The 27,995-nt window shown below is 35.0% G+C and overlaps 1 protein-coding gene across 1 annotated transcript; it reads right to left on the bottom strand.

Annotated features, from left to right (window-relative positions):
- Positions 1-511: 511 nt before the first annotated feature.
- tespa1 (thymocyte expressed, positive selection associated 1) lies at positions 512-26,925 on the bottom strand. Its single transcript, XM_002662524.8, has 11 exons — positions 26,754-26,925; positions 22,775-22,931; positions 18,621-18,663; positions 16,061-16,098; positions 13,711-13,764; positions 9,492-9,531; positions 9,280-9,375; positions 7,745-7,953; positions 6,490-7,442; positions 3,332-3,416; positions 512-2,278 (listed from the first exon to the last, which is right to left on the bottom strand). Exons 2-11 carry the CDS (start codon positions 22,917-22,919, stop codon positions 2,184-2,186), a joined length of 1,758 nt encoding a protein of 585 aa, XP_002662570.3. The 5' UTR covers positions 22,920-22,931; positions 26,754-26,925; the 3' UTR covers positions 512-2,183.
- Positions 26,926-27,995: the final 1,070 nt, after the last annotated feature.

The following is a 27,995-nucleotide window of genomic DNA, read 5'->3' as shown; positions in this document are numbered from 1 at the left end:
CTGATGGCTACTTCCAGCAGGATAACACGCCATGTTATAAAGTTTAGTCTCAGACTGGTTTCTTGAACATGACAATGAGTTCACTGTACTCAAATGGCCTCCACTGTCACCAAACTCCACCTTTGGTATGTGGTGGAACAGGAGATTCACATCACGGATGTGCAGCCGACCTATCTGCAGCAACTGCGTGATGCTATCATGTCAATATGGAGAAAAACCTCTGAGGAATATTTCCAGTACCTTGTTGAATCTCTGTTACGAAGAATTAAGGCAGTTCTAAAGGCAAAATGGGATCCAACCATATACTAGTATAGTGTACCTAATAAAGTGGCCGGTGAGTGTAGGTCAATAGTTGACATATAAATGTTTACACTACAACATCATGTTCCCTAATGGTTTAATAAAAGCTTTTAAGACCTATACAAAAAGCCTGAAGTTGAGCAAATAAAGTGAGTGTTTTATGAACAAAAGTTCTGCATTTAGATCCTTAACCATTCTATAAACTCCATAATTCAAATAAATTATTTATTAACATCGTAGAATGACAAATGCAATACATACCGCAGTTCATTTGTAAAGAATAACACCAGAAAGTGCACATAGTGAGAAGCCTATTGCAAACAAAATCAAATCTTGATGTTAATTTTCATCAGACTGTTGTTTCAAACATTAAAAGCAACATGAAAGCAGCATTCATTAGTGTGTTCACACTTGGCCGCTTTGGCTCAACTGAAACTCGGGTGTAAATGCTCTGCTAGTGAAGTTCATCTGAACAAGACTGCAGTCATCCGTAACTTGCCATGTGTTTCTGAAGCATGCTATAGTAATGTGCCTGGCATTCACAATGGCACTTTTAGTACACTCCTGGGTTCATTTAGCTAAAGTGAACCCATCCGATGTCTTCCGTGTACCCGTGAACTAAACCCAAGCCTGGGCTTTTGTGCAGTTCATGCAAACCGGCATGGTTTACTTCACTTGTAAACCCATTCAAACTTGTATCATCCAGGCAATGGAACCAAGTGTGTAAACATGAAGTGTATTATTTTCTTTTGCTCTAAAGTGCACCGATTAAAAAAAAGTGTGAACACCCTAAATGGCTGATCACACCAAGCACAATAACAGTAAAGACAGAGTTCCATAAATCATACTGAATGTAAAACAACAGCAGAGTTCAGACCACAACTATAACAATAAAGAGATTTAGAAAATAACTTTCAGAGCTGATAAACAATGAGTTCACACCATTTAGAGCCACAGAGGACATTGTGGAGAAGCTTACTGCTTGATGTTGCACTCTCTGCTCGAAGATTATTCATAGATATTGACTATGCAGAAAACAATTGGTTATATTATGCGAAAAAATGTTCAAAATAAAGGCATTTATTCAAGTCAGGCTGGCAAATTAAAAAGAAAATTATATAAAAATAAAAGTAACTCGGGTCTCCAGGGCTAGTTTCAGCGTCTTTGTGTTCAATCCTTTAAAAAAAGCTGAAAAAAATCACTAGTTGTTTTTATTCCGCAACACTGAATACCACAGCTAAGTTCGTTATTAGGTTAATCATCCATTCATTATCCTTCCGCTTAGTCCCTTATATATCAGGGTTGCCACAGCGGAATGAACTATTCCAGCATATGTTTTACACAGAGGATGCCCTTCCAGCTGCAACCCAGTACTGGGAAACACCCATACACTCTCACATTCACATGCACTTTTACACTATGGTCAATTTAATTCATCCAGTTCACCTTTAGCGCATGTCTTTGAACTTGTGGGGGAAACCGAAGCACCCGGAGGAAACCCACGTAATCACAACATGCCAACTCCACACAGAAACCCCAACTGGCCCAGCCGGGACTCGAACTAGTAACCTTCTTGATGTGAGGCAGCTGTGATAACCAGTGCCACCTTATATTAATCATTTTGTACTAGTAGCTCAGATGTACTAGTAGCACATTGCGGACATTTGCTGGTTGCACGGGGTTGTTAAATTAATATTCATAGCTATCATGCTTGGTGTGAACAGGCTTCAATTCTGTACATGCTTCTGGTCTTATTCAGCAGTTACTATTAAGTTAACACAATCAATTCCTTATGGGTGAAACCACTCGAACACCCTTCCATGTTGACCTGAACAGCATTAGTAGACATGCTCTGTGCTTCTTCATTAGTCCAAGTTCTGATGTTACGTTTTCTCCAGGCTGGAGTGGGACTGTTGTGCTTCCTCTTCTACATATCCACTGCTGTCTGATTGGAAACTGTCCCCTCGGAGAGGCAACGCTGAGGAAAAACAATCAACACATTAGAAAACTGCTGAATTTAGCCAGTCAAAACACATTTAGGAGACACTTTAATAATTCTGACTTATATATACTGTTATACATATATGGTAGAATTTTTGTCTCTGTGTTTTTTTTTACCCCAATTTCTGTTTAACAGAGAGAAGATTTTTTTTCAATACATTTTTAATCATAATAGTTTTAGCAACTCATTTCTAATAACTGATTTATTTTATCTTTGTCATGATGACAGGACATAATATTTCACTAGATATTTTTCAAGACACTTCTATAGAGCTTAAAGAGACATTTAAAAACTTAACTAGGTTAATTAGGCTAACTAGGCAGGTTAGGGGAATTAGGCAAGTTATTGTATAACGATGATTTGTTCTGTAGACAGTCGAAAAAATATAAAACTTAAAAGGGCTAATATTTTTTATCTTAAAATGGTTTTAAAAAATTAAAAACTGCTTTTATATGATGTCACCTGTTAATTGTTTGTTGTCTGTTAAATGTTCATGTTAACTCACAGTGCATTAACTAATGTTAATAAGCACAATTTTGGATTTTAATAATCTATTAGGTAATGTTAAACTTTGATAATAAATGCTTTACAAGATTGTTCATACTTAATGTTAATAAATACATTAAGTATCATTAACTAATGGACCATTATTCTTAAGTGCTACCCACTTTTCTGATTCAGTGGACAACGATGATAATGTGCAGATTTCTTTGAGACTTCCTGTTAGGTTATTTCCCTGAAACATTCTAGTGATAACGCAGACAAGATCAGCTGGACTTGTGTTTTACTGCATGCAATGTGTTTTTAACAAGTCGTCTCAACACCTCCCTTTCTCACCACATTAACACATGCTGCTTTCTGTTAATTTGTTAAAGCCATTGTGTGTATTTTTGGTGATAACGCTGCCTGGCTGTTTAACCGCTGTTCAGCTGACTTGTTTTTACTAAACTGATATAGAATTAGTCAAATTAGTGGCTGAAATTTGCCTCCTGAATTCTAACTGTGTCAAAGGCTACTGGTGTTACTTACATTTGTTATGCTGTGGTGAGACGGATAATGTGACAGCAGAGCAGAATTCTGATGAAGTGGCTTCCTCTTCTTCTGCACTGTGAACCTGAATGAAAAACCCAAGGCTTAGTGAACACAATTCAAAACTATGGACCCATACATTTTTACACAGTTGGGGGGATAACGCACAGTGGATTTTTTCACCAAAACTCAGTGTGCGAATTATACATTGACGATCGGGGTTAGTTAAAATGTTAGTTTGTGTAATACATGCTTCAGTGAATTAAATGTACAGAATGTGTTTATTTAAGTGACATCTAATTTATTCATGAAATGTATTTAAGTTTTTAGTGTTTTGTGGGATAGGCTGGTGTATTCTGACCTGATTAGCTCTTCGGCTTATTTTAAGACAAACAATGCATCTAATTTGACATTACTTTTAGGCAATATGTAGAAACAAACACCTATTTTATGAGAAGAAGTGGTTTCTCCATGTCTTCTGAACTCTTACAGTGTCTATAGGTGCTCTAAATCTGCTGGTTTCTGACTGTTGACTTTTTTCTCGCATGGACTGATCCTAATGGTATGAACTGTTGTAGGGGTGGTCAAAATGATGCTTTAATTATCAACACTATTATTTAAAATACAGATCAGAGTTAACTTTTTTCTCAGTTTCAGGGGGATTAAGCCTCAATAAGGAGGGTCAATTCCACCCAAAACCCTATAATTCACACCATGACTAAACAAACTGCCTTGAAGCTAGACATAGGCGTAGCAGACATTTTAATTGTGTGTGTGTGTGGGGGTGGGTGTGTGGGGTGAGGGGGTCAGCTGAATGAGATCCAAAATGTTATGTTCACTTGATTATTAATCACCTGTTTCTAAATGATTTGTCTTTTAGAGTGAGGGGGACGTATCCCCCACCCTGCAGCTAGGTGCTTATGCTATAAAGCACATAAATAGCACATAAATACATAAAAATGGGTGAGATATACTCTCGTTGACCACATTATTATGTACTCTTTGCGAGTATTGCGTTGGACTCATTGGTCGCCTTCAGATCTACCTTAATTATTTGTGGCAAATATTCAATACTGGAAACATTTCTCAGAAATTCTGACATATCCATGTTGGCATGCTAGCACTGCACAATTAGCAAAGTGTGCTACCAAAAAAAAAAAAAAACTTTTAACAAAGCAAGAATTTAAACTCATTAATTTATTACGAAATGTGGTGTACATTTTTAAACTAACTGCCTTAATGCTAGCTGCTAATATTGTCTTTTTAAAAACTTTCTTAATGCTAGGTGCTAATGTTATGCACTTGCTAAGGTGTGCTTTGTCATTTTTAAAACATAGCTTAGTCACAGAAGCCAATTCAAGAATTTAAAGTAATTTATTTTTTGGGGAATATTGTGTATGTTTTTTAAAACTAACTGCCTTAATGCTAAGTGCTAATGTTATGCACTTGCTAAGTTGTGCGTTGCCATTTTTAACACATAGCATGGTCAAATGATCAAATCCAAGAATTAAAACTCATTTATTTATTAGGAAATATGTTGTATTTTTTAAACTAACTGCCAAAATGCTTTGCAGCTAGAAGGGCATTCACTGCGTAAAACATATGTTGGATATGTTGGCGGTTCATTTCACTCTGGCGACCCCAGATTAATAAAGGGACTAAGCCAAAAAGAAAATGAATGAATGAATGAATGAATGCCATAATGCTAGGGGCTAATGCTATGCAATTGCTAAGGTGTCCTTTGCCATTTTTAAAACATAGTTATGTCAAATAATTCAACCTAAGAATTTAAAGTCATTTATACACTTAGCACATAGATACAGAAATGGGTGAGATATACTTGCTGACCACATTATTATGTACTCTTAGCTTTAGACTCACTTTTGCCTTCAGTTCTATCCAAATTATTTGTGGTAAATATTTAACAAGGTACTGGAAACATTTTTCAGAGATTCTGACATATCCATATAGGCACGATAGCAATGCACAATTAGCAAAGTGTGCTAATAATAGTTTAAGACCACCAGAAGCCTAATAAACAGCAGGACGGATTTGTGGTTTTGTGTTGTTTACACCAAATACTGGCTTTCCATTTTCAATCTTTCAATTTTAGTGAGTGAATTTTAGCCTCAGTTTACTGTTTTTAGCTGCCAGGAATATCACTGTGTTCTTCTGATACTGTAGCTCATCTGCTTCAAGGTTAAATGTGAGTTCCGAGATGCTCTTCTGCAGACTTCGCTTGTAACAAGTGGTTATTTAAATGACTGTTTCCTTTCTATCAGCTCAGTCGGAACATTCTCAATTGGCCTTTCCCATTTCCACCAACAAAGCTACCATATATTGGATATTTTCTATTTTGCTGACTATTCTCCGTAAACTACAGAGATGGCTGTATTTGAAAACCCTTGTAAATCGGTTTCCAAAATTCTTAGAATAATTCCATCCAGGACTATCAACCATGCCACATTAAAATCACTTTAGTCACTTTTTTTTCTCATTCTGATGCTCAATTTGAAATTTAATATAGATTTGTCCTTGAATACGTGCCTAAATGTACTGAGTTGATGTCATTTGATTGGCTGATTACACATTTAAATTAGCCCGTGTTTATAATAAAGTGGCTGCAAAATGGAAACCGGAAGCTTAAAAGGGCAGTCTACTTTCTGTGTTTTACAGGAGGGTTAGTAAAGGTTTACAAGATACTTATTTTAGGTTGAATTGTTTCTTTATGGCACTAATCTCAAACTCAATTCCCGAAGGGCAACAGCTCTGTACAGTTTAGCTTTAACCACCTCCAACTCACACCTGCTTAACAATCTCTAGTAGTCATGAACACCTTGATTAGTTGGATTAGCTTTGCTCGATTAGGGTTGGAGTAAAACTGTGCAGAGCTGCGGCCCTCCAGGAATGCAGTTTGAGACCTATGCTTTATGGTTTGGGGGGTTGTTCATATATCTGCCCTGAAGTATGAGAAACAGTATTGATAACAATCTTAATACATGGCAATAAGCTGCATTTATAATAAAGATCTATGCAGAGGTGGAACACAGAGAGGAAGTTTGGAGGAGTTATTCTTTAGTAATGACGGCTAATGGGAGAATCTGTGTAGGCAAGCATTTGCTCTTATGTAAAAAAAAAAAAGATAAGAGATAACAAACCTCTTCCAGCTCAAAGGAGTTGCCTTGCTTGTTCAGGTTTGGTGGTTTTACTGGAGTTAAATAGCTGTTGATGTTGGCTGAACACTGCTCCTGTGTATTGAGGAAGGTGGTGTCATCCTCCCATCCAGTGATTGTGATCTGACATAATGACTTGGGTACGTTCATAGAATTTGATTGTCTTACAGAGGGTGTATTTGTTGCCTGGTGTGCCTGGTGTGAGTCTTTGGCATCCACATTATTTGTGTACATGCAGCGATAAGGTGCCTGTTTCACATATTCAACAACCTGAGGGCAAATGATATCATGGGTGATGATAGGAACTGGTTCCACATTAACTCTAGATCTGTTCATGTGAACAGAATCAACATTACAACCTTTGGACTTCTTGTCCATGTCCGTTTTTGGCTCCAGGCATGGTGTACACTCTTCTAATCTGTGTCTGTGCTTGTGTACATTTTCACTTGTCATCCCAGATAGTGACTCACAAGGTATAGGCTCAGAGTAATCAGTCCTTTCAGTGTTTTCTTCACAAGTCCTATTGTTAAGTTCTGTCCTGCTGTCTATAAACCAGTCTAGGTTTTGGTCCAAATAATCTACTTCCATTTGAAGGCATAAATCTTGTTCGGTGTCATCATTATTATTTTCTGCACTCTTCTCCACAACACCTGAGAGACTACTTTTACGCTTTCGGGGTGAGTTGTTTGGAGGCGTAGAGTCCGAACCACGAGATCCTGTATACAAGCACATCTTGGAGATAGTGTCTTTTAGTCTTTCAACAGGGGAGCGTGGTTCACTGCGGACACTGTTTCGAGACCTTGACCTCTCCACAATTGGGGAGGTGAAGGTTAACTGGGGCGGTGCGAGCTTTTGGAGTGGTGTTCGGGACACATGGGAGTACAACGAGTAGAAGGCGTTCGCCATTGCCGTCAATGCTTCTACTTGTCGGAAACGACCTGCATGAGAACCAGAGATGAAGGTGAGCAAACGTGCAAAAAAATCCATCTAAAGATGTAGAAGAAGACTGTATTCTGTAATTTTGGTCACACTTTATATTAAGTTCCCTTAATTAAAGTATGTACTTACACTGAAATTACACCTAAACCCACCCTTAAATCTACTCATACCACCAAACCTGCCCCTAACCCAATCCGTATCCCACCAGAAGTGTTCTTCAATACATGAAGTACATTGTATTTATTCTTTGATGCAGGTACATAGTATTTAAAGGCCACTTAGTGCGAGGGTAATTTCTTACTTGCTAATGAAAGACAGGGGTCTTCCTGGCGTATTCTTGAGAGCTGGGATTCGAGGAACAAACGGAAGTTAATGCCTCGGAGCTGGGACGGAAAGTTGAAGAAGCGGACTGGGATGCGAGCGGTCACTTGTGGTTCCTCGCAACCAAAACCCAACTGGAAAAGGGTTTCCTCTGCATCTTCTGCACGCATCTGAAGGACCTCAGACAAACTGATGGGTTTTTGAGATGTCATGAAAGACAAAAGCAAAGTTAAAGTGAATAAGAGACTTCAGGTTTAGGTGCGCAAAATTTATGACCACTAAATCATTCACAAAGCCCTACATATTTTTTGAGTTCCTATTATACACATTTAATGAGTATTTTGCATGATTGTATAACATTTTTAGACACCAACAGGAGTAAAGTACACCACCTGACAAAAGTCTTGTCACCTATTCAAGTTTTAGGAATAACAAATAACAACTTAACTTCCAGTTGATCATTTGGTATCAAAAATGGCTTATATGAAAGACCAAGAGTTCTAAATTACGCTTATTTTGCCAAAATTAAATAAGTGCTTAAACAAAAGTCTTGTCACTTAACAGATATAATGTACAGTATAGAATATAAAGTCATGGTGCAGTGGAAAAAGAATTATGTATGACTCCCATGAGCTTGGACAACTGCATTCATACATCTCTGCAATGACTCAAATCACTTATTAATAAAGTCTGGAATGGCAAAGAAAGCATTTATGCTGGACTCCCAGAGTTCATCAAGATTTTTTTGGATTCATCTTCAATGCCTCCTCCTCATCTTACCCCAGACATGCTCAATAATGTTCATTTCAGGTGACTGGGCTAGCCAATCCTGGAGCACCTTGACCTTCTTTGCTTTTAGGAACTTCGATGTGGAGGCTGAATAATGAGGAGCGCTATCCTGCTGAAAAAATTGCCCTCTTCTGTGGTTTGTAATGTAATAGGCAGCACAAACGCCTTGATACCTCAAGCTGTTGATGTTGCCATCCACTCTGCAGATCTCTCGCACACCCCCATACTGAATGTAACTCTAAACCACGATTTTCATTAACCAAACTAGACTGATTTCAGTGAGAATCTTGGGTTCATGCAGGCTCCAATCAGTCTTCTGCAGTTTTTGTGATGATTGGGATGCAGATCAACAGATTATTCATAGGAAAAATCTACCTTCTGCTACATTCAAATTTGTTGCTCTTACAACGGATTGACGACAAGACTTTTGTCATATAGTGTGTCAATCCAAAAATTCTTGTTAATTTTAAAAATGAACAGTGCTGAAAATTGTAAAAAGATCAGCGTTTTGTTTTTACTAACACAGGAAGCCACATATTCCATGTAACAGGTTATTAGCACTATGTCATCTTATGGTCATGCTAATTATAATTTGACTTCCTTAGAAGCACAAATAAATCTTGCGCAAAAAAGCAAAGTGTTCATTGTTTTCCGGTATGGGAGAATATTCATTCAACAGGACAGCAGAATCCATTATTATTTAGTCTACCTCACCCATGCCCTTACCTGGAAGCGGTCCTGGCAGTAGTGGTAGAGAAAGCGCTGGAAGCAACACTTTGACCCATGCTGTACAATGGCAGGTTAAGCTTCTGTTGAGGTGTGCTGTTCATACACAAACAGTTCATTAAATACAACAACTGAAAAGATTTAGAAGCAAAATTGAGCAATTCTGAGCCAGAGAGAAGTTAATGGTACAACAAATTCAACGTATTTCTTACCTAAATTGTTGCGCACTTGATGAGGCATATAATCCAGTGGCTGTGAAATAAATGTTAGAAGATATAAGAAGATTAAAAACACTGATGCGTTTTAACTTTAAGAGATAACAGAGAGGTGTGTCAAAAATGTCAAACAAAATCCTGAAAATTGAGACAAAATACAATTTAATCTTTGATAAATAACATTTTAACATACAGTTGAAAGCAGAAGATTACATACACTGTATAAAAAGGCACATGACCATTCAAAAAAAAAAAGTCAGATGTTAATGTGACAAAACTTTTTCTCTATTAGGCAAGTTAGGATTATCAAATTTGTTATGGTTAATAGCAGAATAATGAGAGATAACTTTTGATAAATTGTTATAACTTTTCTTTAAAGTCAAGTTTACATACAATAAGATTATTATGCCTCTGAAAAAGCTCAGATGATGATGTCAAGGTTTTGGAAGTTTCTGATTGGCTAATTGACAACATTTGAGTTACTGGAGGCACAACTGTAGAACAGTATTTAAGGAAAACCTCAAACACGCTGCTTCCTTGTGTGAAAATCAACAAGCCAGAATCAACAAAAAAGCCAGATTACAGTTTGCTAAATTACACTGGGAAACAGACTAATGTTTGGGGACATGTCCTGTGGTTTGATGGAACTTAAATTGAACTGTTTGGCCTTAAAGACTAGTGTTACATTTGGAGGACAAAGGTGAAAGCTTACTAGGAACACCATCCCAACTGTGAAGTATGAGGGCGGCAGCATCATGTTGTGGGGCTGTTTTACTGCAGGAGGGACTGGTCCATTTCACAGCATAGATGGCATCACGAAGAAAGAACATTATGTAGAAATACTAAAGCAACATCTCAAGACATCAGCCAGGAAATTAAAACTTGGCCACAAATGAGTCTTCCAAACAGACCATGACCCTAAGCATACTGCCAAATTAGTTAAAATGTGCTTTAAGGACAACAGAGTGAATGTTTTAGAGTGGCCATCACAAAACCCTGATCTCAATCCTATGGAAAATTTGCTGGCAGAGTTGAAAAAGCTTGTGCGAGCAAGACAGCCTACAAATCTGACTCAGTTACACCAGTTCTGTCAGGAGGAATGAGCCAAAATTCCTTTAAACTATTGTGAGAAGCTTGTGGAAGGATATAAAAACATCTGACCAAAGTTTCACAATTTAAAAGCAAAGCTAAAAAATAGCAAGGAAATGTATGTAAACTTTTGACTGTCTAGAAATTTAAAAAAAAAATCTCATTATTCTGGCATTTAGCAAATGTAAATCATTTAGGTAATCCTAGTGGACCTAAAATAGTAAACATTTAGTATGATTTACCATCAGACATTTAAAAACAATGGTTATGTTCCTTTTTTTTAGAGTGTATGTAAACTTCTGGTTTCAACTGTAAATTCAGATAAAATCTCTGTTTTTGCTGTATTTTTAGCAAATAAAAAACTACAGTGAGCATAAGGGACTTCAAGAATACAAACAAACACACACACACACACACACACACACACACACACACACACACACACACACACACACACACACACACACACACACACACACACACACACACACACACACACATATATATATATATATATATATATATATATATATATATATATATATATATATATATATATATATATATATATATATATATATATATATATATATTAATTATATATCTACAGGCCCTAAACTTTAAAACTGAAGTGTGGCTATAAATAATGCATACTTTTTATTGTATGTGCTTCTGTAGGACACATTTAGTAATGTAACTATGTGCATCTGCCCTTGTGCTTGTGTTTCTGGAAATATAAACATGTTGTATTTGAGTTGATTATTATTATCTTAAACTTAAATGCAGTGCTGCCTTATACAGTATATTACTACAATCATCAGAGCCATTATAAGATTATTGCCAAAATTGAAGATGTCACTTTAAAAAAAAAACTTAAAAAGAGGAACAAAATTAAATTTTATTAGCACCTAGACAGAATTATCTGCAGACATGGACTATACTACCAGGGGGTTTGTTAACAAAGTAAAGTTCATTATTAGATTTTGGCAAATGTAAAACTATTAGTCTTGGAGCCAGCACTTTGAGAATCTATAATAAGCAGTGTTTGTTAAAGGTGATGTCTGTGTTCTTTCATGTCAACACACTAGACAGACTTCACCACTGTTTTAGTTTGTTGGCTTAAAAGATGTAATCAACAACTAGAAAATGCAAGCAACACAATAAAACATGCTAGTAACATCAGGGGCACCTACAGGATTTCATTCAAGGTACGCACATCGTCACCTATATACAATTATAAGGTTTTATCTGACATTTTTGTCAAAGTTGAGTTATTGACATGTTCTTATTGAATGACAACTTATTTATATTATAGGATGTTTTTTGTAAGTTGTTTACATTTTAACACTTTTTATTTAAAAAGACAAATGTTACACGCAAATTGTTTGCTATGGAATGCAAAAACTTTGAAGCGCAATATCTCAAAATCATTCAGAACGCAGATAGAACCGTATAATTCCAAGGTGACGACATATCCAGCACCACCCCATACATTCTTAATTAAATTTAAAAAAACGCATATGCTTGCTGTGAAAGGCTACATTATTTAAGAACATTCGTTACAACATTGATAGGATCAAACTTATGTTTCCTTTTTAATATTAAGATATTTTCTTTGAAATCTAAATGTATATTTTCCTAGCAGGGCTGCTTATACACTGCCTCACATGAACTTGCCATGAGTAAGACGGAGAAAATGAAAGCCCATCAGCACCGAGGAAAAATCAGATGCTCAAGAACTAATCTTTAAAATTATGATATATTAAACATTTTGTAAATATATGACAGAGGTTTGTGATACAACAATTACAGTGAAGCATTAGTTAAATCCTCTGCACTGAACGAAACAAGTGGATGGGTTCAAACAAAAGTTGAATTTGTATATTTTTCTTCAAAAAACATATTTTTGAAAAACAATTTTTTTTTCTATCATTTGTATCCTAATTTTAATCTATTTTATCTATTAGATATGTGCTTCAAAACAAGTCCACTATATGCTTCAGTGCCAAAACCAGAACTGGTTTATTAAATAATATAATAATCTAGCCTAAATAAAATTAAAGTGAAATATTCACAGTTTCATAGAAGCCTATATTAATTTTCACTAGTAATGACAAAAAACATTCATTGTGGTCAATTAAACTTTAACTCATGTAATCAAGTAATTTGAATAAGCAGGACAGGCGTTTACAAAGTATTCGCAGCAGCACTGAAGTGTTTCCATATTACCTCGGAAGAACAAATTCAGTTGAAACAGGGAGAGAACTCAGAAACTCATTGTGAGAATGGAGATGTCTGCATATTTGTGCCAGTCTGTCAGATAAAATTGTTTGAAACACCTTGAATGGTAGCGGTTCCATACGAGGAGGCTGGGCAGCTGGATCTAAACAGCCCAATGAAAAAGACACAGGCTGGGCCTGGAGTTCCCCCAGCTAATGAGACTGCGGTCTCCACCCCGTGTGGGGAGCAATACTACTCATTTTGAACCTTGTTTAAAACAATAGCTATCTGAATTGTAATTTTTAGTGTGCCAGCAAAACTAAAGACAATAGATTTATTTACCTATCTTTCACCAAGCAAGAACATACACACTTTAAAACACACAGCTTTATTTATTCTCATTCTTTCTTGCTTTGTCAATATATCATAGCGTAAACTGTTCAATAATCAATTTAAATAATGGTAGGTACACACAGTGTGTACAGCTGTATGGCTGCAGGTGCCTCTAAGTAACATGGTAGCAATGTGTTAGAGATGCTAACAACATGCGTTTACGCTAAAGCATGTTAGCTACATGTCAAAATAGAAACATTGTTATGAACCTGTCAGCAATGTTTTTTAACAAGCTAACAACATGCTACTCACATGCTAATAGTGTGCAGAAACAAAGCTACCAATGTTAACATATGCTGTAGTGACCATCTCAAACAGAATATCAAAGTAAACAGCTTACATCAAAAATACAGTCTGCTTGATATACAACACAACTACTATTTCAAGTAATTTTAGCTACTTTTTCAAACTGAACCCTTTCTGTCAGTCGAAATCAAAATGTCTTCTGGCTAACTTTTTAGCAAGCTACAGTAATTATAGCAGTTACAATTGCTATTGTGTAGCAACTACTCACCTTCTGCTCCCAGAATCAGATCATCCTCAAAGCTGACGCCTGTCCTCAAAGAGCCTGTAGACACATTTCCCAATGTTATCAAGATTTAGACAATTAGCAAAGATGTGCTCCATTATACTCAATAAACACTCACTGGTAAGTCTGCACAGAATATGAACAGTACAGAGACATTTTGAAAAAATAATTAAAAAATTGAACTTAACGAGAGGTTTTATGACCTAACAGCCGTTTTTTTTTAGCTATAAATCATCATTTTTATTTTATTTTGTTTTATTAGGTTTATCTTAGGTCAGACAGAAAAAAACAGTAGATAAAATCTCTCTCTCTCTCTCTCTCTCTCTTTCTCTCTCTCTCTCTCTCTCTATATAAATATATATATTCTCATAGATATATTAAACATGCTATAATAATCACGCACTAATACAATGCACCAAACAAGACATTATCAGGAAAACACAATTATACACTAAATAAGTATATAAATAATAAGGTAGGGGGGCAACACGATGGTGCAGTGAGTAGCACTGTAGCCTCAAAGCAAGAAGCTTGCTGGTTCGAGCCTTGGCTGGGTCAGTTGGCATTTCTGTGTTTGCATGTTCTCCCGTGTTCGTGTGGGTTTCCTCCGGGTGCTTCAGTTTCCCCCACAAGTCCAAAGACATGTGGTATAGATGAATTGGAAAAGCTAACTTGTCCATAGTGTGTGAGTGTAAATGAGAGTGTATGGGTGTTTCCCAGTGATGGGTTGCAGCTGGAAGGGCATCCGCTACGTAAAACATATGCTGGATAAGTTGGCGGTTCATTCCACTGTGGCGAGCCCTGATTAATAAAGGAACTAAGCCAAAAAGAAAATAAATGAATGAATGGATGAATGAGGGTTATCTTAGGTCAGACAGAAAACAACACTGTAAATAAAATATACATGATATTGATAAACTGTAAAAAAAAATTAAGCCAGTACAACAACAACTAAAAATATATAATTCTCATTTCCTTTTGATTTTTCTTGTTCTCTCAACTTTAGAAAACATCAGCTGCACTGACCTAAAATTATTTGTCAGTAATACATAAAATAAATATATAGTTGAGTTAACATAAGATTATCAGTTTTCTGGAGAGGTGAACTACTTTGTAACAAAACTTTTTAAGTTTTGCCAATTTAACATTTTTGTCTGCAGAACTGGAATGCTTAAAGTTGAGTGAAAAAAAAAACCCAATCAGAGATTTTTTTGAGCAAACCTGCAAAGTTTTGCTCACAAAACTAATCTTTTTAACTTAATGCAAAACATTTTGATTTAGGTTAATGCTAAATGTAGTTGTACAGACATTTTTACTGATTTTTGCCAAACCAAAAAAAGAAGTAATTTCAACTTTTTTCAAGTTGGATTTTTTACAGCATACATATACATTTATAAAACATGACATAAAAATCACACACTGATTCACCAGACAAGGAATTATCAGCAAAACCTAATTATACACTAAATAAGTATATAAATAATAACAAAGTATGACATATGCACAAAAATATACATACATAAGATACCATGAAAATAAATAATAAAATAAAATAATAAAATAATAAATTAATGTAATAATAATAATAATAATAGTTGTTGTTGTTGTTGTTGTTGTTGTTGTTGTTGCCTCCAGACTTTCTGGAACTGTTCTGGCTTGTGTTGTATTGCAAACCAAATCTTTTGCATCCTAAGAGTGTGTAAAGAACCCAAAAACCCATTGCTTATAAGAAGGCGGAACAGCTGACTTCCAAGTAAAGTAGGCAGCAAAGTTACTCAATCATCATTCATTCATTCACTTTCCTTCTGCTTAGTCCCTTTATTCATCAGGGGTTGCCACAGCAGAATGAACCGCCAACCATTCCAGCATATTTTTCACACAGCAGATGCCCTTCTAAAAGCAACCCAGTACTGGGAAACATCCATACACATTCATTCACACACAAACACTACGGCCAATTTCGTTTATTCAATTCACCTAGACCACATGTCTTTAGACTGTGGGGGAAACCGGAGCACCCAGAGAAAACCCATGCCAACATGGGAAGAACATGCAAACTTCATACAGAAACACGAACTTATCCAGCGACCTTCTTGCTGTGAGGCGACAGTGCTAACCACTGAGCCACCATGTCGGCCCTCTTAAATCATTATGTTTAATAGTATTTACTACAGTATATTACATTTTATTTAAAAATCATCATGTAAAATGTGAAAAAGTGCACTGATTCTGTGTAGGCCTAATCATTGCATGTATAAAAACAGCATATTAAAAAAAAAACTCTCTAAAGAAAGTTTTAATCATAATCGAAACTCTTATCTTGCCCTCAACCTACCTGCTAGGTGAATGCTTTTGGCAGGGCTGGCTTCACTCCTACAGATAAGATGGAGAAGAGAAAAAAAAATGAAACAAACAAAATCACTTTTATCGAGTCTGAATCAGCAAAGGTGTGTGGGCGGGCTGCGGCATGCTGTAAAATACTGCGCCGAAAATAGAAACTCACATAGGACATCTTTCAATTCTGGTGGTAGAACATACTGGTAGTACATTCTGTCCATTTAACTAATGTCAGGATGATAGAATATTGAATATTTTGCTGCTCGTCACAGAGATATTACTCACTGTGTGGATTCTGTTCTGTCACATCTGGCAACTGCTGCTGTTAATGTGATTTACTTCAGTATTCTCTTCAGACGAGACTATTGATAATATAGGACGCCTCGAGCCCCTTAGTGCTTTTATAAAACAGTGACCACACAATACATAGAAACATTATTTGCATATTACATGCAAATATACAGTTGAAGTCAAAATTATTTTTAACTTTTTTATTTTCACCCAAATTATGTTTAACAAAGCAAGAAATCTATCCCAGTATTTCCTATAATGTTTCTGCAGAAAGTCTTATTTGTTTAATTTTGGCTAGCATAAAAGCAGTTATGATTTAAAAAAAAAAAATGTATGTCAAAATTATCAGCCCCTTTAAGCAATATTTTTTTTGATTGTCTACAGAACAAACCATTGCTATGCTCTGACTTGCCTAATTACCCTAACCTGCCTAACTAACCTAGTTAAGCACTTTAACCACTGTGTGGTGTTCGTAATTTGGATACTCACCCAGTGTTCATGGGTCTGGTGGACCCGCTAGAGTTTTGGTTTTCCAAATTAACACTATCAAACAATTTCATGTTAAATTACTCAACAAATGTTTACTTAATCCCAATTACAAGCCATATGCACAAACATGGTTAATTTTTCCCCTCTACCTTAGTTAGATCATATTGATGAATTAATGTGCCTCTCTGTTTTTTTTTTAATATTATTATTTTATTAATGTTATGAAAAAAAATAATAAAACCCACAGATTTGTTTTTTCTTATTATTACTTTTATTGACATTGTGTATCTGGAAATGTCCACTGCTCGCATCCATGGTTTAAGAGAGGACATCATCAAACTTTGGGCACAAACCTTGAACAAACTTAAAGGTTAACAAGTTTGAATCAATGATGAGACATCAAAAAGCAGAAACTTCTGGTTCCAGGCCCCATTTGAATTAATTTTTAATTTTTATATTTTTATTATTGTAATTTGTTTTTAATTATATAACGTTTTTCATTTATTTTCCATCTTTATTAATTTGATCTTTTTTTCCCATTTTATAGTAATTAAGGTTCACTGTTTGGGCTTCTATTAACTTTTCTTCATTGTCGTAGACATTTCAGCATGGTTTTGAATACCTATTTCTATTTGTGTATTACCATTCTTCTAATTATTTACTTTTAACTGGCTTAATTTTACCCTTACTTAACTCTAAATACAGACTTGGCTTATTGCTTTTTTTGTTTGGAAATTGGTTTTGTGTATGCATTTAAGTGTTTATGTGTATGTGTATTTGTATGTATGTATTTGTATGTATGCACTATTATTAATACTATTATTAACAACCTGTATATTGGTTATTACATGTATATCTATGCACTTTGCTATATGATGATTGTCTACGGCATGTATTTCTGTGTTCAAAAAATACAAAAGAAAAAGAAAAATTTGACAGAAAAAAAAACTAAAATTACTAAATAATTTACATTATGAATACATTTTTGACAGTTCACGAATTTTAAAATGCTTTTAAGAGCATACAAATAGGGATACACAGATCTGTTTGATGAAGTGGTGCTTTCAAAATCATGCTTTAATAACTAAAGTCAATAGAAATAATGCTAAATGTGCATTTGAGTCTAAAATGTTATTCCCTAACAAAACATAAATAATGTCTAGTCGCTTTATATTTGATGATAGTCAATGTACATTTGATAAACATATTTTTTTGGTTAGTTTTTTTCATCCCAAAAAATAACAATGGCCCTATTAATACTTATTTACTCCTAAATCTAGCAATACTAAGACACATTAGCAGCAAATGTGGGAACACTATGTAGCTATAAATAAATAGTGCTGTATAAGGCCACCTTATCTAAAATGTAGCCAAATGTTTTGATCCTTATTCTTTGAAATTGTTTTCAAAACTCTTTCTAAAGCTTTTCTTGCACCTGAAGAAACTTGCAAAGCCACAACAGTGAGAAACAATAACAATAATCTCAACTTATTCTGCCATTTCCTGATACAGAGTGGGAAAATGTGAAAACAAAATCTTCCTCTGTAGTCTATAAATGGAGCAAAACAATGTAGATCAAATAATTCACACAACAAGCATTCAGGTGAAGGTGTTTTGCGAAAACAAGGTCCTTCACCTTCAAAGATTGCTAATGTTATTTTTAACCTGCGTGACCTTAAAGAGAAAACATTTGCGGTTTTCCACTCATTTGTTGTTATTGTACTACAACTGACACAAAATGACTTTTATAGAAAGCGTTTAGACCCACAAACACTCACCCACAACCTTGGAGCCAGCTTTCAATCTTTCCTGCAGAGCATCCTGTGGAAACAAAATAAAGACGCACATAGTGATCTGAGTCGTCTGTTTGAGAATGGGTGTGTGAGAGAGAAAAAGAGAGAGATAAAGAGGTGTAAATGAGCTTTCTGTTTTGGAAATAGCGTTTATCTGGTGGTGACCGTGTACTGTTCATGGTTTGTCTTTTATCTGTCACAGTAGCAGTTATAATACAGAGGCGCTAATTACAATTTTTCTCCATTGGTTTGACTCTTGTCTTGAAACAGAAATTACATTCTCAAAATTCTAAGATCATTTGGCAAAACAGTGTTACAGTTTAGCACAACACTATAGCTCACTTGCAAAAGCTTATACCTTTGCCAAAACAGTTCACTCATGTGTCAAAACTAAATTTTCTTCTCATTTAAACAGTCAGTGCCCCCAAAATGCTTCGTCCCTTTAGCATTGTGCAAGCCAAAATGTTTATATGTTTCATTATGGTAATGGACCACTAAAATATCCTTCATGTCCACTTTACAGTCTTAGCCCAGTCCTTCATTGACAATGGTTACTGTACTGTTTTGTCTAGCTAACAGAATACAATTGTGTATAAAACTGAAAAAAAGAAATAGGATTTTAGGGTAAGAGTAGCCTCCAAGGTTTGACGTCACACATTGCACTCATACTGCCAAGGAAATGATAACTCCTTTTTTATTGTAATGATCAGCCACACACAAACTAACTTCCATATATCAGAGAAAAAAGAATAAATAACTGTAATACATGGTAATCAAATGTTCCAAGGATTCACCTACTGTAAGGTATTCTTGGATAGTTTTGACAATTGAACAGACTATTGTGCATGGGGGGGGGGGGGGGGGGTTGTCATGCGCGTACTGAAAATGGTGTGAATAACGGCATTCTGATCAGCGGTGTTGTCGCGCGGCGACTACTGAAGGGCGGTAGGGGGGGAAGGGGGGTGTCGCGGGGGCACTTTCGTTCATTTTGTAAGGGCACTTTCTATCCAAGACTAAAAAGGGCATGTGCACTGCACAGGTTGAGCCCTATGTGTGCACGTGCCTGATGTTATGCCATATACAATGAAATGACGCTGACACATTTTTGAGAGAACAACCATTAGACTGAGAATTAACAATCAGTTTAGATCAACAAGATCTATTTACTTGGAAATTGTGCTAAATGTATCTGTACATAATCATTTGCAAATATGTACTTAGACATTTGCAATTTGATGAAATTAATGAGAAAATAAATTCTTTTGTAAACAATTGCCAAGTGGTTTAGAGTTTTGTCCATGTTGTTTTGAAAATGTAATTTCTGTTTCAAGAAATGAGCCAAACCAATAGAGAAAAACTGTAAGAAATAGCCTAAAGTAGCAGCAATGTAATTTTATTAACCTTCACACTCTGTTTTAAAAGGTATCTAGGCAAAGCAGTAGGTCAAGTCAAACCCTGTTAGATATAGCTTAGATCTAGAACTATAGAAGAGAACTATCGAGAACTATAGAAGGATAAATAGAGAATGGACAAACAAACAATAGAACAAACAAGCAGACAATAGAACAAATGAATGATAGAATAAACAAATGATAGATAGAACGTATGATAGAACGAACAATAGAATCAATGAACGATAGATAAAACCATGTAAGATGTAGGTTAGATAGAACGATAGATTGATAGGTTGAACGAAAGAGAACAAAGGAACAAACAACAGAACAAACAAATGATAGAACTAACGAACAATAAAATGAACAAATGATAGAACAAATGAAAGACAGATAGATCCTTGTAAGGTTTAGATTAGATAGAACATTGTAATTATTGATGATACAAACAACCGAATGGACAAACAAACGATTGAATGAACAAACAACAGAATGAATGAATAATAGACGGCACCCAGTAGGATGTAAATTAGATAGAACTATAGAATGATAAGTTGAACAAATGACAGAATAAAGGAACAAACAATAGGACAAACAAAATATATAATGAACCAATAATAAAATAAACAAATGATAGAACAAATGAAAGATAGATAGAATCCTGTAAGATTTGATAGAACAAATAATAGAACAAACAAACAAACAAACAAACAAACGATAGAATGAATAAAAGATAAAACAAACATGGACGATGGATAAAACAAACAATAGAATGAATGAGCTATATATAAAACCCTGTAGGATGTAGAATAGAACGATAGAATGACAGTATGAACGAATGACAGAATGAAGAAACAGACATTAGAACAAATAAACGATAGAATGAATGAACAATAAAATGAACAAATGATAGAACAAATGAAAGATCGATAGAACGAACAACAGATGAAACACTGTAGGATGTAGATTAGATGAAATGATAGATAGAACAAACAATAGAACGAACAACCAAATGATAGAATGAACGAACGATAGAACAAACAAGCAATAGATTGAATTGATGAACAATAGATGGAACTGTGTAGGATGTAGATTACATTGAACAATAGAATGATATATAGAACAAATGACCGACCAAAAAATATAGATATAGATAGCTAGATAGACAGACAGAAAGCCATTTGACAATCTTGTTCATAAACAACAGTGTTAGGACTCATCATCTTGATGACACCGACACTTTCATTGACATCAATACTTGCTTTTGAGGAATAAGCTGTCCATTTTGAACAAGTGACGCGCTTTTGCAGGTTATCAACTAGGTGTTGGAGTTTGTACTAATTGTTTTCAGAAATGCATTAACTGTTGTCCAAATTTAAATAGTGTTGTGAGAACTGCACCAAAGCCACTGAGAAAAACTCTATTTACAAAAAACATAAACGTCCTTTGAGTATAGCTGTGCACAACTGTAAACAATATTGCAGTACATATTGGAATTGAACCTACAACATACAAAGGTAAAATCATAAATTAATTTAAATCATTCATGAAATTGTTAAATTTAGAAGACATTTTTTCAGGAAAAAAAATATTTAAAGATGTTTATAAAAATTGACATTTGACAACTAGTGTAACATTTTTGTATGTAATGACTCAAGTAATGAAATCAGTACTATTAGTTTTATATCCCTACTGAAAAAAACAGGCTGAGAGATGACCAGGCAAAACCAGCTATGTCCAGCTTAAAACAAGCTGGTCAAGCTGGTTTTAGCTGGATTTAGCTGGTCAGTTTCCAGCCTGACCAGCTAAGACCAGGCTGGAAATGGCTGGAAACCAGCCTGGAAATTGCCAAAACCCCTCTAAAACCAGCCTGGTCGACCAGCTAAAACCAGCCAACCAGCCTAGGCTGGTTTAAGCTGGATTTTTCTGCAGGGATGGAATGACTATTCAGCATTTACCAGTTTAGTTCATTCTGACTGGCATGACATAAGCAAATGATAATGTTATAAAACAGCAGAGAGCTGTATGAAAGCAATTGATGTATGTCCAAAAGCAATAGCAATCTGTTGGAAGGAATAAGAAACTGCTGCAATGATCTGCACAAATGACAAACTGTTTTGAGAAATGCATTAACTGTTGTGCAAATGTAAATAGTGCTGTGAGAAATGCACCAAAGTGACTGAGAAAAACTGTCACACATTGCTAGCATGGTTAGTATAATATACCATGTTGTAGATAGATAGATAGATAGATAGATAGATAGACAGACAGACAGACAGACAGACAGACAGACAGACAGACAGACAGACAGACAGACAGACAGACAGACAGACAGACAGACAGACAGACAGACAGACAGACAGACAGATAGATAGATAGATAGATAGATAGATAGATAGATAGATAGATAGATAGATAGATAGATAGATAGATAGATAGATAGATAGATAGATAGATAGATAGATAGATGGATAGATGGATAGATAAATAAATAGTCTTGTGTATAATGTCAGCTTCAAATCAACAAATACATCAATATAATTCTAATAAATTATTAATACTAAGAGTCTTTTTAATTTAAATAAGGCTTTAAAAGTCGCTATGAACTCTAACCTTTAACAGCAATGCCTAAATGAACTGCGCTATGTAACTTAGATCACTTGCTTAGGAGGAAATAAGATATGCGGGTTGTTTCCATATTATTGCCCTATTGACACAGCTGAATGTTAAACATTAACTGATGCTCACCATCCACAAAGACGTCATCTTGAAGAGAGAAGTGGGGCTGATCGTCTGCTGTTGGGCTGCGGTGTTCTCCATCTCTGACGGTAAACTTGCGGCGGCTGCTGAGCGCCCACGCCTGCCGTCTCTCAATCTTAGAAGGACTCTCCATCTCTGTGATCTCCTATCATGAGAAAGCACTCTTTATAGATTAAACGAAAACTACAGACTAACTGAAAAGCACTTCCATGAGTAAAAAAGAAAGGGCATGACAGACTACATTTTAAGTAGAAACAAATGGGCTATTTGCACACAGACTTTTCATTTCAGCCAGGCAGTCTTTTCCATTATAAAAATGCAACGTTTAAGGTATGATTTCTTTAAAAATCAGTGATCTTTACTGACGGATAAATAAATAATATTTAGTGGGTTTCAGACCAGACAAAAAGCACTGCATTGTTACATTTCCCCTGCCATGTCTTTAAAATATGACAACTTGTTTTACTCCAGTATTTTCAATGGAGTTTCTGTGCTCGCCTGCTGATCCTGACGGCGCTAGCTGTTACAGGTTTTACGCTTGAACAACTAAATGAATGCTTTAGTCTATTTAACTGAATGTATTGTAATTACATTACAACATTGATGCTGTAAAAGTAACCTCTGAAATTGAAAGTAGTCACATTAGGCTTTCACCTGAAGTTTATCATTGGCTGAAAAACACTAGCTGTGCATATACTGTAGTCGCAAATGCAAAGTGTGGCAAATAAGGCATTACACATTTTGCATAAACCCAAAGGTAAACAAATTTGTATTGTTTTTTTCACAGTTTCCTGGTTTAAAAGCAGCAGTTGTTATTGTTTATAATACATTAGTGCTTATTTGAAGAGCTTTAATCTTCTGATTCATACCAATATTGTCAATAAAAGAAGTACAAAAGCCAAAAGTGATAGTTTACTTTCAGGTCTGAACATATTTTTTATATAGTGACAAAATGTAGCGCCTCATACATGGAATTGCTTAGGGCACCTAAATCTCTAAGTCTGCCCCTGCATATCGCAATATTAATCGCAGCAAAATAAAATATCGCAATGTCAGATTTTTCCAATTGTTACGTTCCTTCCCCTTTTTGGTCTAGGGTTGAGGAAGGAAAATAACAAAGAAAATTACAATTTAGAATTTGAGAAATAGAAGACTAAATTAATGAATTGTGTATAAATTAAATAAACAAATATTGAGGGAACACATCAATCCTGCCTCAGAAATGTGAAACAACCACAAGCGTAAACGTTAATTATTTTATTATTTGGTTCTCAATCAATAAACATTAAATGAAGCATAAATCTTCAGGAGAAGGATTAACCAAAACAACAAACAAAACAGGTCTAGCTCAGGAGGAGTACTAAATAACCTAATTTCAGGTAAAAGAAAAGAAATGAAACAACAAAGGCTTTCCTCGACTCCCTTACTATGAATAAACACAGTCAAACAAGTACAAAAATAAAAATGGCACCCTCTCCCTACAGCTTCAATTTGTAAATCAAAAAGTCAGACAAAGAAACAATACAATTACCTTTTACATACCACGCAGCCCTAGTTTGGAAGTTTAACATTAATACACTGATAACTTCATAAGGGTGCAGTTGTTCAAATAACACATTATTTTTATTCTATCATACTAAGAAATTGTAAGTTTTTTCAAGTGCATTGCTGTTAAATCTCTATGGACAGAAAGATGCATGAATGAACCAAATATGAAACTATGCTAGCCTCTTTTTTTTTCAATTTCCTGGTTTAAAAGCAGCAGTTGTTAATGTTTATAATACCTTAGTGCTTATTTGATTAGCTATAATCTTCTGATTTATACCAGTATTGTCAAAAAAAGAATTACAAAAGCCATAAGTGATAGTTTACTTTCAGATCTGAACATATTTTTTATATAGTGACCAGAAACTTTTAATATAGTCACAACATGAGGCTGGTGGCCAGTGTCTTCATTCATGCAAGTAATTTAAGTGGTCGACTGTATTTGAAAACTATATTACTTTTAATTTTAACGTGAAATAAATAGATCAATCCATTTATATACAATTTATTTTTTTACAAATACTTAACAATAAAGGTTGAACAATGAACTACATGCTTCACATGAAATCATGAGATAAAGATGACCCATTTCTGAATACCTTTTTAAAAAGTGGAATTACAATAGACTTTTCTTTACAGACCTCTTCTTCATGAAAGATAAAAGTCAAGTTATGTCAAAAGAGGGATTTCTATTCTAAAATAAGAGTTTTGGTAAACAGTAATCCCAAAGACAAAACTACATTCATTATATATTTAATAATATTTATATGATATTTTCTTTTTAATGTATTTTACATCATATAACGGATTGTTGTTAATAATTTTTTTGTATTTTGATTGGTATAAAAATCAGATTTTGATCTCAAAATAAAGTATCTTCTGTCTGTACATGGTTGTGGGGACGAGTTTTGTAGTGTTTGGAATAGGGCTGCACAGTATATTGTTTTATCATCGATATTGTAATGTGTGCATTCACAATAGTCACATCACAGCATCTGCAATGTGAAGTTGGGATTATTGTTGTTCAGCAATAAAGAATGTACAGTGTTTACATTTTACATTACATTTGATTATTATAGGGACAGGACAAAATAGTGATAAGCACGAGATGGCGCTTTTCGCAATGGCAGATTGAACATGTCTCAATGCTGCAATTCTAAGAAACGTGTGCTGTTAATAAAAGCATTTTACCCTCTTTATTTACAAATATTATGATATATTGTGGATGTTTTCTTATGATTTATCGCTGATATCGTGATCTGTCATTATCGAGGGCAAAATAACATTTCGTATTACTTTTATCTTTGCTCTGTCTTTTTTTATCTATTCTTGCAATTTCTTTAATTCACTCATCTACAAGAGTATTCCAATCAATGTTAACGGTTTTATTTCAAATAGAGCTATTCAAGTCATCTGCTGAAATTGTATTCGTATCGACAGGGGTGGACTTAACTAATTGGAGAAGTAAGCAACCACTTAAGGCCCAAGGGAATTAGGGGGCCCCAACCAATGCCAAAAAGTCTATATTAAACATATGATTTTTTTAAAAATATTTGTTCTATTATATGTTGTAATATCTATAACTATGATTAAAATACAGATAAATAGTATTGTGTATTTTCAATAATATTTATCAGTGTATTTTTCAGTGTATTTTCTTTATTCTAAATATAAAGAAAATACACTGCAAAAATATTTTGCTTACTTAGATTTTTTTGTCTCGTCTCTAGTGCAAATATCTAAAAATTCTTAAATCAAGAAGCATTTTCTAGACAAGTAAAAAATATTGTATTGTTTTAAGAAATAATGTCAAAATTACAGTGAGTTTTTCCTTAAAAGAAGCCAAATGATCTTGTTTTTCCTTCTTGCATAAGATATTTTGCTTAGCCAATTGGCAGATTATTTAGCTAGTTTTAATAAAAAACTCACTTAATTTTGGGCTATTACTTATTTTAAAAAGACTATAAGTTTTGCTTGTCTAAAAAATGCGTCTTGATTTAGGACTTTAAATATATAAACTGGAAGCAATACAAAAAAATCTAAGAAACCTTTTTTTTGCAGTGTACACCCCTGCTCTTATAAAACATACCAAATTGCTTTTTAAAAGCTTTCCATGTTCCATCAGTGAAGACTTCTTTAAGACTAAACCCCAAATCCAAGTGACAGAGCCTCAAACCCTGCTGTATACTCTCTAATTTACATGATAGCACAGAGCTTGCGTTATCAAGGAAATCACGCGCACGCATCATTTACACAATCGACAAAAGCTACAACACATCCACCATACTGTACCACTTTCCCTTAAAAACGCCGTACACTATTTGCAGATACGAGTAGTTAAAAACGACGGACACAGAAACAACACGGAAGTTTAAAACCATTCAAGAACCTCTTCTGATGAACCAATTGGCATCAAACATACCTTAAAAGTGCCTCGAACCGTCCATTCTCCCGGCAACGGCGTAATTCACCGCTCCTGCGTCCAGCATCCCCCTCACAGAATTACATCTTAAAGAAGATCCACCGCATAACTAAAAATAATACCTGCGAGATGGAGAGCCATGGTCGATTGTTGAACCGCCGACGCAAACTTTGGTGACGCGCTGTAACTGACGGAAGCGGTAGGAGGAAGATGCGCTGCTGTGAAGAGCAGAATGACAACTTGTTGTGGCCACACACACACGCACACACTGGTGAGGGAAACACGGTTACACACCATTTACAGAGCAAGTTTTGCTGACTGAAGCGTAACAGACTTGTTGAAGATAAAACCATTCAGGCGTAAAGGCACACTGTCTGCTACAGCTACACTGCAAAACATGATTTTCTTACTTAGTGTTTTCCAGCACACATAACACTATAGATTCTTACATCGAGGCACATTTATCCTACTTGAAAGGTAAACTTACATTAGATATTAGCCTAAGTGTTTTACTGAAAAAATAAAATGGCTAAACATGATAATTATTTGAAAGTGTTGTCAGAATGATGAATAAAGGGAAAACTGTCCTCATGTTGAACACACACAAAAAAAAACATTCTGTAAGGGATAGTTCAACCAGTTTAAACCTTTACAAGTTGCTTTCTTGTCTTGATAACAAAAGAAGATATATTAAAAGAAGATTCACTGAAAAAGTTAACAAAAGAAGATATACTGTATATTATTCTACAGTAGAATATGGAATTCAATGAGTGCAGTAGCAGTGCGATGTGGCTGCATATCGGCTCTGGTGGGAGGTATGCGTTGGCTTGAGGTAGCAGGCTGAGTGCCTTAGTGTCCCCCCAGTGACAATATACAGCCATAATCACACTGCTATGAGTGTGATATAACAGTTTGACATCATAATCGCGTATATAAAAAGAAAATCAAACACAGAGAGTCTCAAAAACCTTTTTTAAGAGGGACTACTTTCTGCCGTTCATTCACATTTGCAGCTGACGTAAGAACAGCAGAAACTGTTGTTACTTCACAAACGTCACTTTAGAGTTAGTATTTGATTGATTCTCTAGCGTAATGTCTAAAGTGATGACAAAACAGGTGATTTTGCTCCGTTTTAAGATTATAAGGCTGAACATCATGAAATCTCATCAGTCTACAGAGATTTCCCAGTATTTCTCTGATGTAATTAGGAGATCACTATAATTAATTCTAAAAAAAATTTTT

This window comes from Danio rerio, chromosome 6 (genome assembly GCF_049306965.1).
Source record: "Danio rerio strain Tuebingen ecotype United States chromosome 6, GRCz12tu, whole genome shotgun sequence".
NCBI classification, from domain to species: Eukaryota; Metazoa; Chordata; class Actinopteri; order Cypriniformes; family Danionidae; genus Danio; species Danio rerio.
Note: the sequence above shows the minus strand (reverse complement) of the source record. Positions and strands in the feature narration are given on the sequence as shown.